The sequence below is a fragment of the Crocuta crocuta genome, unplaced genomic scaffold (genome assembly GCF_008692635.1).
Source record: "Crocuta crocuta isolate KB4526 unplaced genomic scaffold, BGI_CrCroc_1.0 scaffold24, whole genome shotgun sequence".
NCBI classification, from domain to species: Eukaryota; Metazoa; Chordata; class Mammalia; order Carnivora; family Hyaenidae; genus Crocuta; species Crocuta crocuta.
The window spans coordinates 10,496,093-10,509,545 of record NW_027530974.1 but is presented as its reverse complement, the minus strand read 5'-3'; the positions used below and the strand labels follow the sequence as shown (position 1 = coordinate 10,509,545).

Here is a 13,453-nt window from a genome sequence, read left to right as displayed (position 1 = left end):
AATTAAAAAAAAAAAAAAAAAAAAAAAAAGACTTTCCATTGGAATCATAGATGGCTAAATTACTGTCAAAATAGTCCACTATAGGGGCGCCTGGGTGGCTCAGTCAGTTGAGCGTTCTGACTTCGGCTCAGGTCATGATCTCACAGTTCGTGGGTTCAAGCCCCGCGTCGGGCTCTGTGCTGACAGCTCAGAGCCTGGAGCCTGCTTCAGATTCTGTGTCTCCCTCTCTCTCTGCCCCTCTCCTGCTCATGTTCTGTCTCTATCCCTCTCTCAGAAAAGAAATTAAAAAACATTAAAACAAAACAAAAAGTAGCCCAGTATAATTAGAAGATATAATAAGGACAAAGAAATAAGTCCCAAAATATAAATGTTATAAAGGGAACGTTAATTATATCCTTTTAATCAGTTTTACTCAGCACACAGTGTTGGAAGACTATCCACCTCATTGTCTTCCCCTCTCCACAGGCGGTTTTATATTAAATGTATTTTTCATATTATCTGGAAAAGTGATCAGTCGGTTTTCTACGATGAAAACCAATTTATGCCTTTAAATTTTTTATATAAAATTACAACCATTATAGCTAATAAAAACCATAAAGCTACAGAAAGAAAAGCTAAGCTTCCTCAGCACCTTCTTCTACCTTTGTACACATATTTGTATATAGTCCTTGCAAACTTTGTCCAATCCTGTATAATCATCTGCACAGAAATGTGTATAAATTCGTATGCGTGTATGTGTTTGTCATCTGATTGAACTTACAAACTGAGATATTTTACAGGCTACAGTGCAATTTCATTTTCCTCATTCAGCAATAAAGCACCACCATCAATTGAAAAAATTAACATTTCTTGAAAAGGTACATAATATCCCCCCAAATATCAATGTATTACAATTGATTCAACCATTCTTCCCCCTGACTAGCATTCATATTATTTTATCTAGCTTAGGCTTCTGTCATTACCAAAAAAAAAAAAAAAAAACTGCATCACAAGAACACACATAGATAGGCACAGATATGTTGAAACACAGCCATCGATATTCATTATATTGGTACTTTTATTGCTATGGGACAGTCTCATAAATAGGACTTCAAAAAGAGCTACAACGATCTCTCATAACCCTACCAGCAATATCTTAATTTCTAGGAAACAGTTACAGAATATGCTATGTAGCTAAAGCATTTCAGGAAGCAAAGTCCATATACTTTTGGGTATCCATCAATCTAAGGTGATTTCTAATTTTGTGATATATTTACACTGATGGATTTAGTGAGGCTGCAATTCTAGGTATCTATATAGCAATCTCTGAGAAGAATCCAGTATACATTGGGTTGATTTTAATTTACCTTTTTTTGACACTTCTGCCCCATTAAGTTCTTTTTGTGCTTCTTCAATTTTATCTAAGAAAAACAAAGAGATTTTACAAATCAATTCATCGTATACAAATAAGAATGTAGTAAGACAAACACACTACTTATACAAGGAGCCTCATATATAGTAATAAATATTTATGGAATGAATTCATAAATATGTGCAAACTGTTAAAACAATGATATATTCCCTTATTTTAAAACTGGAATACATAATTTCAATCACCACGTCTTTGTCACAAGGACCAGCTCCAATCAATTAACGTTTTCATAATGCAATTCATTGGTGCATTTTAAATACTGAATGATACTTAACAAACATTTAGGTGCGTAATAAATACCTAAAAATAAAGCTTTCCTTATAAAGACACATACATGCCCAACAGCGATTTTATTAGAGACAGAGAACAAATGCCTGCTAGCTTAGAAACAAGTCTAAACAAAGTTCACGGATGGCCTAAAACCTATGCCAAACATGGAAGAACGAGAGGAAGAACCGGGTAATGAATGAAAGGAGGGGCAGGAGAGTAGCGGAATACCCTTCCCTCTCGACAAGCCTTGGTACCAGGACAACCTTTCCCGAAGCATGCGGGACCCTGGGTACCAGGACTGTTATTCATGAAGTGAAGTGTGCGGGGAGCTGACTGCATCAGAGAGCCACTCTATCAAAGCAATGACCCCAGAACTGCTACACATGAGCCAGTTCCGAAAGATCAGGTGTAACCCACAAGCAGTAACTGACGAGGCGCTTGGGAGGGCTGCCCCGGAGCGGACAGGAGAGGGAGGCGAGCGTGGGCCCAGAGCCTGTAGTTCTGAGATCTAAGGCTCTGAGTGCAAGTGGGTTTTGTAAAAAAGCGTATGTCCTCCGTTGGTTAACAATTAATGTAGGGGCGCTTGGGTGGCTCAGTTAAGTGTCAGACTTCGGCTCACATCATGGTCTCACAGTTCATGAGGTCGAGCCCTGTGTCCAGTTTGGTGCTGGCAGTTCCCAAGCTTGCTTGGGATTTTTCTCTCCCTCTTTCTGTCTCTCTCTCTGCCCCTCCTCCACACGCACACATTGCCTCTCTCTCAAAAATAAACATTAAAGAAAAAAATTAAATTTTATAACGATGTACTTACTTGATGATTATGACAATAACTCCAGCTTTAATACGGGGGTGTAAATACTCCTTACCATGGTAGAAGTTACAAAATTCCCAGGGTACCTTTTTGTACTGAAGTGAATACAGTGCCAATAATCACATGATATTTTAGTTAGTCCACGGAAGAAGTTATCATTTACAAATTTTCAAAATACTGGTACTTCAGCCATTTGCGCCTTCTGGCGTCCACCACCAGTTCCCAAAATCATCTCCAAAGCTACTCCTACCACAACTTGCCACGGAAGATGAACTTCCAAAATGTTTCCTCTTCCAAACAAATAAAAGACACAGATGCCCACCACGGGGGCCTTTTGAACCACCTGCTTCCTCTCCCATTAACCTTGTGGAGAAAGCCAGAAATTGAGAGAACCTTCAATTTATTGATCAAACTTCTTCTAACTGCACAGTGATCCACGCAGCCTACAAAACAAAAGCAGAGTGGGAGCGGCAGAGAAAATGGACTCGAGCTACCCTGAACTATTAGACACGGACTATCAGCATTAGTCAAGAATAAATTTTCATCGTGATAAATGTATCCCCACAGCAATGTCCTAGTATTTGCTAATTACTGGATCCAGCATAAGATCTACGAGTAGAGGTAACCTACAGAAACATTACAATTTCTCTTATTTACAGGTTTTAGTTGTTTCTCATGGAATAACAAGTGAATTGGAAATGGTCCTAAAAAAACAAACAAACAAACAAACAAAAAACCATGGACCTTGCATCAGCAGTCATTTTATTTCAGAGAGAAAAATACCAAATGCATGGATGAAATCTACATAGGTTTTTGTAAGTAGCAAAAGGACAGAGGCCACTTTTTAAAAAATAAGATACACGGGGCACCTGGGTGGCTTAGTCGGTTAAGCGTCCGACTTTCGTGTAGATCATGATCTCACGGTTCGTGGGTTCGAGCCCCGCGTCGGGCTCTGTGCTGACTGACAGCTCAGAGCCTGGAGCCTGTTTCAGAGTCTGTATCTCCCTCTCTCTCTGACCTTCCCCTGTTCACGCTCTCTCTCTCTCTCTCCTAGAAACAAATAAAAAAAATTATATAAAAAAATAAAAAAAATAAAATAAACAAAGTACGCTGTATGCCTTCAAGATGTAAAGAAACAAATCACAGAATTTAAATATAAGGTCCCTGAGAAACATAAAAAGGAAAATACACTGTTATTTCTACGCCAGCAGTTCCTCCAAACTTAAGAACCATAAATACGTACATACATATTATATATATCCTGGCAGTAATGACTGTGTTTAAGAGTTTGTGCACACATAATTTGGCATTATATAATAAAACAACATTTTATTAACAGAATCGATTTTGGCTCAAAGCAACAAAAGCTCATGATTTAACACATATTTAAGAATAGTGCTATTTGGTACACTGAGGTCTGGCCAACTGCTGTTTGCACTTTCCCATAACAAGTTCTTAGAAAAATGACCTCAATTTACATGGGATCACAGAACACTGGTTTTTGTTGTTAAATTTTCAATTAAGTTGCCTTTTTCTCTTGATAATAACCATGCATAAATCAGCAGATTTAGGACATTTACTTTGTCAGGTATACGCATCTACTTAAACACTTTTACCTAAAGCTCTAGTTCAAAAGGTAAATACAATTTTCATTTAGAGAGCTTGTAAGAGTCAGTATTAAAAGCCTTTGCTTCAATTTTTAGAGAAAGTCCTGTTTATATTTAACCTACACTTTATGATTCTTCTGATAAAATATATTTCAGAGATACTCCAAAATCACAGAGAAATGGCACACACATTGCATGCTCTTAACTGGTTCATACAAGGCAATTTACTGATATTTAAAGCCGTATTTATCATTTTTTCACTATGACTCAGACCAATAAATGTTTTTACATTTCAACCAATTACACATGTGCACGGTTATGCGTATACATAATTCAGAAACAGACTTGCCCACACTCCATCTTCATCTTTTCCTATTAAAAATGAAAAATGATGCCTTGCCCAGCCAGCTACATTGATCTTACAGCCCCTGCTGGATTTGGAACCTGATATAAAGAGTAGTTCCCTACATATCTTTTTTACTTTGTATTTTTTACCCTTTTCCTTTTACCAAGGGTAACACTGCCCAGCAATAATATACAACTTCACTGTAAGCCTTGATTGGGGGGGGTCGGGGTGGGTTGGGGGTGTGATCTTTAGAAGGGGATCTAGGATTCAGAGACCTCTTCCATCGTGCCCTCCCCAACGTCACTGTTACCTGAGGTAACAACCTTACAAAGAAACACACATGGAGAAACAAACTGTAGTTTCTCTGTTGCTGTTGTTTAAGAATAAAAATAGAGGGGCGCCTGGGTGGCTCAGTCAGTTAAGCGTCCAACTTCAGCTCAGGTCATGATCTCATAGTTCATGGGTTCGAGCCTCGTGTCGGGGCTGTGCTGACAGCTAGCTCAGAGCCTGGAGGCTGCTTCAGATTCTGTACCTCCCTGTCTCTCTCTGACTCTCCCCTGCTCATGCTGTCTCTCTCTCTCTCTCTCTCTCAAAAATAAATAAAACATTAAAAAAAAAGAATCAAAATAGATAATGTACATAAAATGAACAGTCACACCGTGTTGGCCAATCTAACGTGAGTAGTCCATTCTTACCGTAATGAGTTTTTAGTGTATTTAAGATGTATTTCTAATTAATTCAATTTGTACTAAATGTATTTGGAGGAGCTGTCACTTGGTAAAGACCCCTGCAACATGGATGGATCCAGAATCTTTTCTAAGATCCAGGGGGGCCCGTGGCTGAATGAGTAGCAGGCCAGGACACGGGAGGAGCTCCTAATGATCTAAGTCACTTTTTGGTTCTGCAACTATTGAAAATTTACAACTCTTTACAGAGTTTCTTCCCCAACAGAGCACAGAAATTGTTCATGGTAAAGATTATGAACAATTCTGTATGATGCCTTACATATTTAAAAACGTTTGTACAAGCAGACCATGTAAAAACATTTTATTTCCATCATCCATAAATAATGAAAGGAAAAACAGCTCTTTATTTGTGAAAGATAATCTGAAACCACAGAGCCAAAAACAAAACAAAACAAAACCAAAACCAAAACCAAAAACCAAGTCCCAGAGCCCTTAAGAAATGACCTTTCTTGGGGTGCCTGGGTGGCTCAGTCAGTTAAGCATCTGACTTGGGCTCAGGTCATGATCTCACAGTTTTGAGTGCCATGTCAGGCTCTGTGCTGACAGCTCAGAGCCTGAATGCTGCTTCAGATTCTATGTCTCCCTCTCTCTATGACCCTCCACCACTCACGCTCTGTCTCTCCCAAAAATAAATAAATATTTAAAAAAATAAGAAAAAAAAAGAAACAACCTTTCTTGGGGTGCCTGGGGGGCTCAGTCGGTTGAGTATCCAACTTTTGATTTTGGCTCAGGTCCTGATCTCACGGTTCATGGGATTGGGCCCTGTGTCACAGTGCCTAGGATTCTCTCTCTCTCTCTCTCTCTCTCTTCCTCTCGTCTGCTCACGCTCTCTCTCTCAAAATAAATAAATAAACTTTAAAAAAAAATTACCTTTCTTTTAGGGCTCTGGGGAGAAGACTGAATAATTAAACTAAATCACTTACATCAATAAAGCAATCTTCATGGTAAGTTCCTACTCTTGACCATTTCCACCCTGTGGTGAAGCGCAGGAGGCCGGGGATGGGGGGTCCTGAACAGCACCCCTCAAGAGCCTCAGGAGGCAGGACATCCCAGCTTTGGGGACCAACACACAAAGTTGTTAGGGTTTGATTCAACGAAAGCTGTGTTTTCGTCGTGGTGAACGTCCACCCCGGGTCAGGTACAAGAGGAAGGGCTGGAGACAGGAAAACAAACCAAACCAAACTGACGGGCTTTCCTGGGGGGGCTTACCGGTGATCACACCCTTTAAACAATCACTTCACCATCAGTTTGAAGGTAAACGTAAAGCCCGGGCTCCGCTGTGTTGGTAACTTACAAGTCCTCGTCGGCCTCACCCCCAGCCCCAGTGCGGTTTTCCCTCCGGTGTCAGCCGCGCCCACGGGCAGCCCCGTCAGAGCCCACCCCAGCCCTTCCCTGCATGGCACCCTTTCAAGAATGTCACCTTCTCTTAACACCCTCATTCGCGGCCTGTCACTCCTTCTCTGTGCCACCACCAAACCTTGCATGTGGAACCCGGACCCTCTGTGGCGACCCGTCTCATGATCACCAGCAATAATGACAGTAAGAGCGACCTGCGTGATTACTGATTGGAGGAATGTGACAGTAGCTGCCAGGCTACAGGGGCACTGGTGCGTTCTGAGGAAGAGGAACAGGGATCCAGCACACAGGGTTACAACGGGCATTGGGTGGTTTCACTGAAGAACCCAGCATTGTATCCTCTTTAACGTCACAAACGATTTCGGCATTTCGGAAGCCACATGCGTACAGTGAAAACACTTGAGTCAACTCTTTCTTTCTCTATTTGATCAACGGCAGATGATTTCAACCTTCATTTTACTAGCTCGTCCTTCTCTCCCGCTTTTTGGATCGGCACCTATGACCCCGGCTCTAACTCCACAGACTCTCCCTCTTCCCTTGGCTCTAAAAGCACAAAGCAGAAAGGCTAATAGTAAAATTGTATGAAGTAGATCCTAATGAACTGTAAAAGGCACCTCTATTTACTGAAAGAGAAACCATCTGATTGAAAAAGGATCACCATATGCGGCTGTACTATTTTTACTACTAAATAAGCATAACTCCTACGTCCCCTCATTACCCGTCAGCACGAGCTCCTTACTCTTACTGTTAACTGCTAGAGCTATTTCAGTAAGACTAAATATAGACAATGATGTAATGTTAAAAATGCACCTAATACCCATACAAGCTTTTAATTTTCTTAATGGTTATTTATTTATTTTGAGAGGGAGAGAAAGAGCCAGGGAAGGGCAGAGAGACACGGAGAGAGAATCCCAAGCAGGCTTCGTGCTGTCCGTGCCGAGCCTGATGCAGGGCTTGATCTCGTGACCTGAGCTAAAATCAGGAGTCTGACTGAGCCACCCAGGTGCCCCCTAAATATGCTCTTTTAAATGACACTTGTCCCCGGCGTTCACTACTAAATCAGCTAAGGAACGCCACATTGATAAGTCACACATTTTAACCTGTAATTACACATCTCTGTACCTGTGGACCCGTGTCTTTCAGGAAAATGACACTGTACAGTAATGCTGAAAATGATTATCTACACCAGTAATACTTCAAATTGGAAAATACCACCTGAAGGAAATAGGGGAAAAAATCCAAGACTCAACTCTCTGCTGATGAATTTGAAAACTGTGATTGATTAGTAAAAGGTTCCAGAGGGGCGTGTGGGTGGCTCAGTCAGTTAAGTGTCCGATTTCAGCTCAGGTCATGATCTCAAGGTTTCTGAGTTTGGGCCCCGCATCAGGTTCTGTGCTGACAGCTCAGAGCCTGGAGCCCGCTTTGGATTCTGTGTCTCCCTCTCTCTCTGCCGTTCCCCCACTTGTGCTCTGTCTCTGTGTCTCAAAAATAAATAAATGTAAAAAAAGAAAAAAAAAAAAGAAAAAAAGGTTCCAGAGAGCATGAAATTACTCAACTTGATCCCGGAATAACTATGGAAGGAACGAAGAAAGTCACCAGAGAATAACAAAGAATTACCTTGTTTTAAGGTTCCAGGCCCAGATGGTTTTGTTACCAAATTCTTTCCAATTCTGTAAAGCATTTCCTAAACGGTTTCAGAGCACAGGATAACACAAAAGCTGTTCTCAATCATTTTATAAAGGTGGTATGACCCTGACATCAATGTCACCAAAGGGGAAGAGAAATCGACACTACAGACAAGTTTAACATATGAGTATGGATTTAACAATGTGTATCAAGGGGCGCCTGGGTGGCTCAGTCAGTTAAGCATCCGACTGTGGCTCAGGTCATGATCTTGCAGTCTCTGAGTGTGAGCCCCGCGTCCTGCTTCATATTCTATGTCTCTCTCTCTTTCTGTCCCTCCCCCAGCCATGCTCCGTCTCTGTCTCAAAATAATAAATACACATTTAAAAAAATAATCCTTGGAACAGAACAGAGAACCGAGAAATGGACCATACAAATGTATGGCCAACTCATCTTTGACAAAGCAGGAAAGAATATCCACTGGAATAAAGACAGTCTCTTCAGCCAATGGTGTTTGGTAAAACTGGACAGCAACAATGCAGAAGAATGAACCTGGACCACTTTCTTACACCACACACAAAAATAGACTCAAAATGGATAAAAGGCCTAAATGTAATACAGGATGCCATCAAAATTCTAGAAGCAAATACAAGCAAAAAACCTCTCTGACCTGTGCCACAGCAACTTTTTATTCAACATGTCTCTAGAAGCAAGGGAAATAAAAGCAAATATGAACTGGGGCACCTGGGTGGCTCAGTTGGTTAAGCGTCCGACTTCGGCTCAGGTCATGATCTCACGATTCGTGGGTTTGAGCCCCGCGTCAGGCTCTGAGCTGATGGCTAGCTNTTTGAGCCCCGCGTCAGGCTCTGTGCTGATGGCTAGCTCAGAGCCGGGAGCCTGTCTTTGGATTCTGTGTCTCCCTCTCTCTCTGACCCTCCCCTCCTCATGCTGTCTCTCTCTCTCTCTCAAAAATAAAATAAAACATTAAAAAAAATAATAAAGTCTGTTTAAAAAAAAAAAAAAGCAAATATGAACTATTGGGACCTCATCAGGATAAAAAGCTTCTGCACAGTGAAGGAAGCAATCACAACTAAAAGGCAACCAACAGAATGCGAGAAGATATTTGGAAATGAGATATCAGATAAAGGGTTAGTAGCCAAAATCTACAAAGAACTTGTCAAACTCAACACCCAAAAAAACCCAAATAATCCAGTGAACAAATGGGCAAAAGACATGAACAGACACTTCTTCAAAGAAGACATCCAGATGGCCAACAGACACAAAAAAAGATGCTCAACGTCACTCATCATCAGCGAAATAAAAATCGATACCACACTGAGGTACCACCTCACACCAGTCCAAATGGCTAAATTTAACAACTCAGGCAATGACAGATGTTGGTGAGGATGCAGAGAAAGGGGAACTCTTTTGCACTGCTGGTGGGAATGCAAACTGGTGCAGCCACTCTGGAAAATAGTATGGAGATTCCTCAAAAAGTAAAAAATAGAACTATTCTATGACCCAGCAGTTGCACTACTAGGTAGTGCAGAGGATATAGGTGTGCTGTTTTGAATGGATACATGCATCCCAATGTTTACAGCAGCGCTACAGACAAGAGCCAAAGTATAGAAAGAGCCCAAATGTCCACTGATGGATGAATGGATAAAGAAGATGTGGTGTATATATATACAATGGAGTACTACTTGGGCATCAAAAAGAAGGAAATCTTGCCATTTGCAACAATGTGGATGGAACTAGAAGCTACTATGCTAAGCGAAATTAGTCAAAGAAAGACCTAGATCATATGACTTCACTCATGTGGAATTTAAGATACAAAACAGATGAAGACAAAGGAAGGGAAGCAAAAATAATACAAAAACAAGGAGGAGGACAAAACATAAGAGACTCTTAAATACAGAAAACAAACTGAGGGTTACTGGAGGGGTTGGGAGTTGGGGGATGGGCTAAATGGGCAAGGGGTATTGAGAAAGACACTTGTTGGGATGAGCACTGGGTATTAAATGTATGGGATAAATCACTGGATTCTACTCCTGAAATCATTACTGCACTGTATGCTAACTAACTTGGATGTGCATTAAAAAATAAAAATAAGTAATAATTTAAAAACCAATCTAATCAAGAAGTACAAGGGCACCTGGCTGACTCAGTAGGTGGAGCGTATGATTCTTGATCTTGGGTTCGTCAGTTTTAACCCCACACTGGGGCACAGAGATCACTTAAAAAATTTTTTAATTAATAATTTTTTTTAAAAGAAGTATATTCAAAGTTTAGAAACCCACATTCAAGTAGGGTGTACATAAGTATCCAAAGGTATTTCAGCACTAGGAAGCATGTCATTATAACTTCTAACAGCAACAGGACAAGGGAGTTGGGAAAAGATAAATAATATCCAGAATGCACTTGACTAAATCACATCTATCAATTGTATAAAAAACAAAACAAAAAAAACCCCTACAAACTAAAAAACCCTCCAACGATAAACAGAAAATTATAGACTTCACCATATAAACCAAGTATTATTCTAATAAGCACCCTAAAACAAAGACACTGACCACTAATCACGTTCTCACTTCCTTGAGGAAGCCTTCCCTGACCCAGTCTCCTACAACTGGTCTGCACCCCCAGCACGGTGCCCTCACCCCCCAGAGCAGCGTTCATCACTGCCAGATTTTCTAAGATGATTTCTACAACATCAGTACAACCGGATTCATCCAATTCAGAATATATTAGCTCCTGTGAGCCAGCCTAAGACGAGCGATTCTACGTGCAGGAACCTACAGAAGTAAACAAGCAGTCCCTCTACATGCAGAACAGTGTGACTCTATCCACAGGGAGCTAAGGGGACACAGAACAGGGAAATGTGGCCGTCTTGGTAATGGGAAGACTCCTGATACACCTCCATGGATGAAATACACAGGCTGAATATAAACAGAAGATGAGTGATCTCACCACGGAGAGATGAGGGCATTCAGGTAGGGGAGCGTGATGGGGGGTGCAAAGGCAAGAAAGAAACAAGACAGTGTGTTAGGAGTTCAAAGCAGTTTGGAAAAAAGCCTGGAGAGAGCAGGTCTAGGGATACAGGCTTTGGAAACTGCCGTCTTCTTCTTTTTTTTTTTTTTTTAATATTTTTATTTATTTCTAGGGGAGAGAGAGAGAGAGAGACAGTGTGAGCAGGGGAGGGTCAGAGAGAGAGGGAGTCACAGACTGAAACAGGCTCCAGGCTCCGAGCTGGCAGTCAGCACAGAGCCCAACGCGGGGCTCGAACCCACGAACCGCGAGATCATGACCTAAGCGAAAGTCGGACGCTTAACCGACTAAGCCACCCAGGCGCCCCGGAAACTGCCATCTTCTGTATCTAGTCGTTAAAACTGTACCGCAGAGTTGGTGGAGGTGAAAACATAACTACTCTGTGAAGTGATTGGGCCATAGGTAGTAAGATCTTTGAAAACCCACTCATCCTTAAAATCGTGATTAAACTACTGGAAATCTAGACTGAGACCATAAAAGGAGTGGAGCAAAGGCCATTCATCACCGTGCTTTTCCTACTAGGAGGAACTAAGTCATCCACAGAGCCTGTAGGTGTTCAAGAAATATCTGTTGAGTGAATAGTTGAGAAATGGTCAAGTAAATATGGTACTTCCACCATATGACAGAGTATTATAAAACCATTAAACTCTAGGCTTCTGGAAAGAGGACCCACTGAGCCAATAACTACCGTAATGGTGGCCCCAGACTATATAAATTTTAAAAGCTTTGACAAAGCATTTTAATGGGCCACCTACTCTCCAGTTAAGAATTGTGGTATATCAAGAGGCAGCTCCAACTGTTAAGGAGTAGGCAGAAGAAAGGGAAACCCAAGAAAGAGGCCAAAATGAAACAAAAGGAAGGGCTGAAAAAATTAGAACCAGAAATAATTTTTAGTCACAGAGGTCAGGAGAGCAGTGTTTCATTGTCAAATCGGTAGGTGACACAATCCATAAAGACTGAAAAGCTTCCACTGGACTGAGCAATTAGGAGACCCTGGCGATGCTTGGCAAAGCAGGAGGTGAGACGGGAGGCTAGGGGGCAGAGGGATGAGGCAGCGATGGGATGGGGGGGGCGAGAAGAGAATGGGGCAGAACTGTATTTAAAAACACTCGGGAGAAGAAGCGAGTGCACTGGGGAGCCACTGAGAAACACAGGGTTCAGAGAAAGTTGTTCGGTATGTTTTTCAAAGATGTTTATAGATACAAGGTGGGGAAAACAGCATCCAGAGTCTAGAAGGAAGGCTGGTTTTGAACGGGAAGAGAGCCAGGTCCATCCTCTGAGGACAGAGGGAAGGAGAGGAGAAGGTATGCCAGATGAAAAATCTACTGATGGGAAGGATGAGTTTGACGGAGTGCACATCCAATGGCCTCGGATTTTATTGAGATAAGAGGCACAGCATAGCTGGCTTATGAAGATAAAGGAGCTTAGTGTTTCTCTAACAGGTCTTCTGGGCCAGCAAAGGTGAGACAGATTATTGACGGGAATGGAAGAGGACCGATTTTAAGGATAAATAAAAGCACCGAGGAGCGCCAACTAGGGATCTGCGGAGTGGAAACCCGCAAGTATTTGATGGCCTCAATGTGCACAGCGGCGCTATTTATCCTTTAACAAAGTTTGGCAGCCTGGATGAAAAACTGGAGAAGGAATATGCCAAATTTGGATTCTTCCAGGGGGAAGGACAAAGATGAAGGTGCTAGAAGGATGGTTCGTACAATCAGCCAAATGCGCAAGATGGAGTAGTGGACAGCGGCTCGGGAGGAACACAGGAAGGAGAAGACAGAAGACGCAAAGGCAGGGGACAGGAGGGGAGCGTCTGAGGCCAACAAAAGTGGCTGGAGGTCATGATTCAGGGCTTGAAAGAGATCCAGAGTGGCTGCAGGTAAAGTAGGGTAGAGACAAAGGGTAACTGGACAGGAACAATCTCTTAATCTAGTGTGGTAATGAGTGGTGGGATAGCAAAGAAGACCAGGACCAAAATATACCGCAATAAAATCCCAACTGCGAAGTGCCTCGCTTCGCTACGCTTCTACGCATGTGTGAAAGTATACTCTTATATTTTGCAAAATTGTTCGTTTATCCTTCAGAAAGCATGTTTCCATTGTGATACTGAGAGAGCACTAAAATGGTTCAAAGACAAAAGTTAAAGCTCCAACATGCTTTTTTTCTTTTTCTTTTTTTTTTTTTTTAGCATTTATTCAGTTTTGAGAGACAGAGAATGAGTGGAGAAAGGACAGAGAG

The 13,453-nt window shown here is 41.7% G+C and overlaps 1 protein-coding gene across 1 annotated transcript in view; it reads right to left on the bottom strand.

Annotated features, from left to right (window-relative positions):
• Nucleotides 1–13,453, bottom strand: part of HIVEP1 (HIVEP zinc finger 1) — a gene marked incomplete at its 3' end in the record, with an annotated part of 157,454 nt that overhangs the window by 75,385 nt on the left and 68,616 nt on the right. Inside the window, exon 3 of the mRNA XM_077769980.1 lies at nucleotides 1,347–1,400. Within this exon, the coding sequence (XP_077626106.1) occupies nucleotides 1,347–1,400 (54 nt within the window). The remainder of the gene's footprint in view (nucleotides 1–1,346; nucleotides 1,401–13,453) is intronic.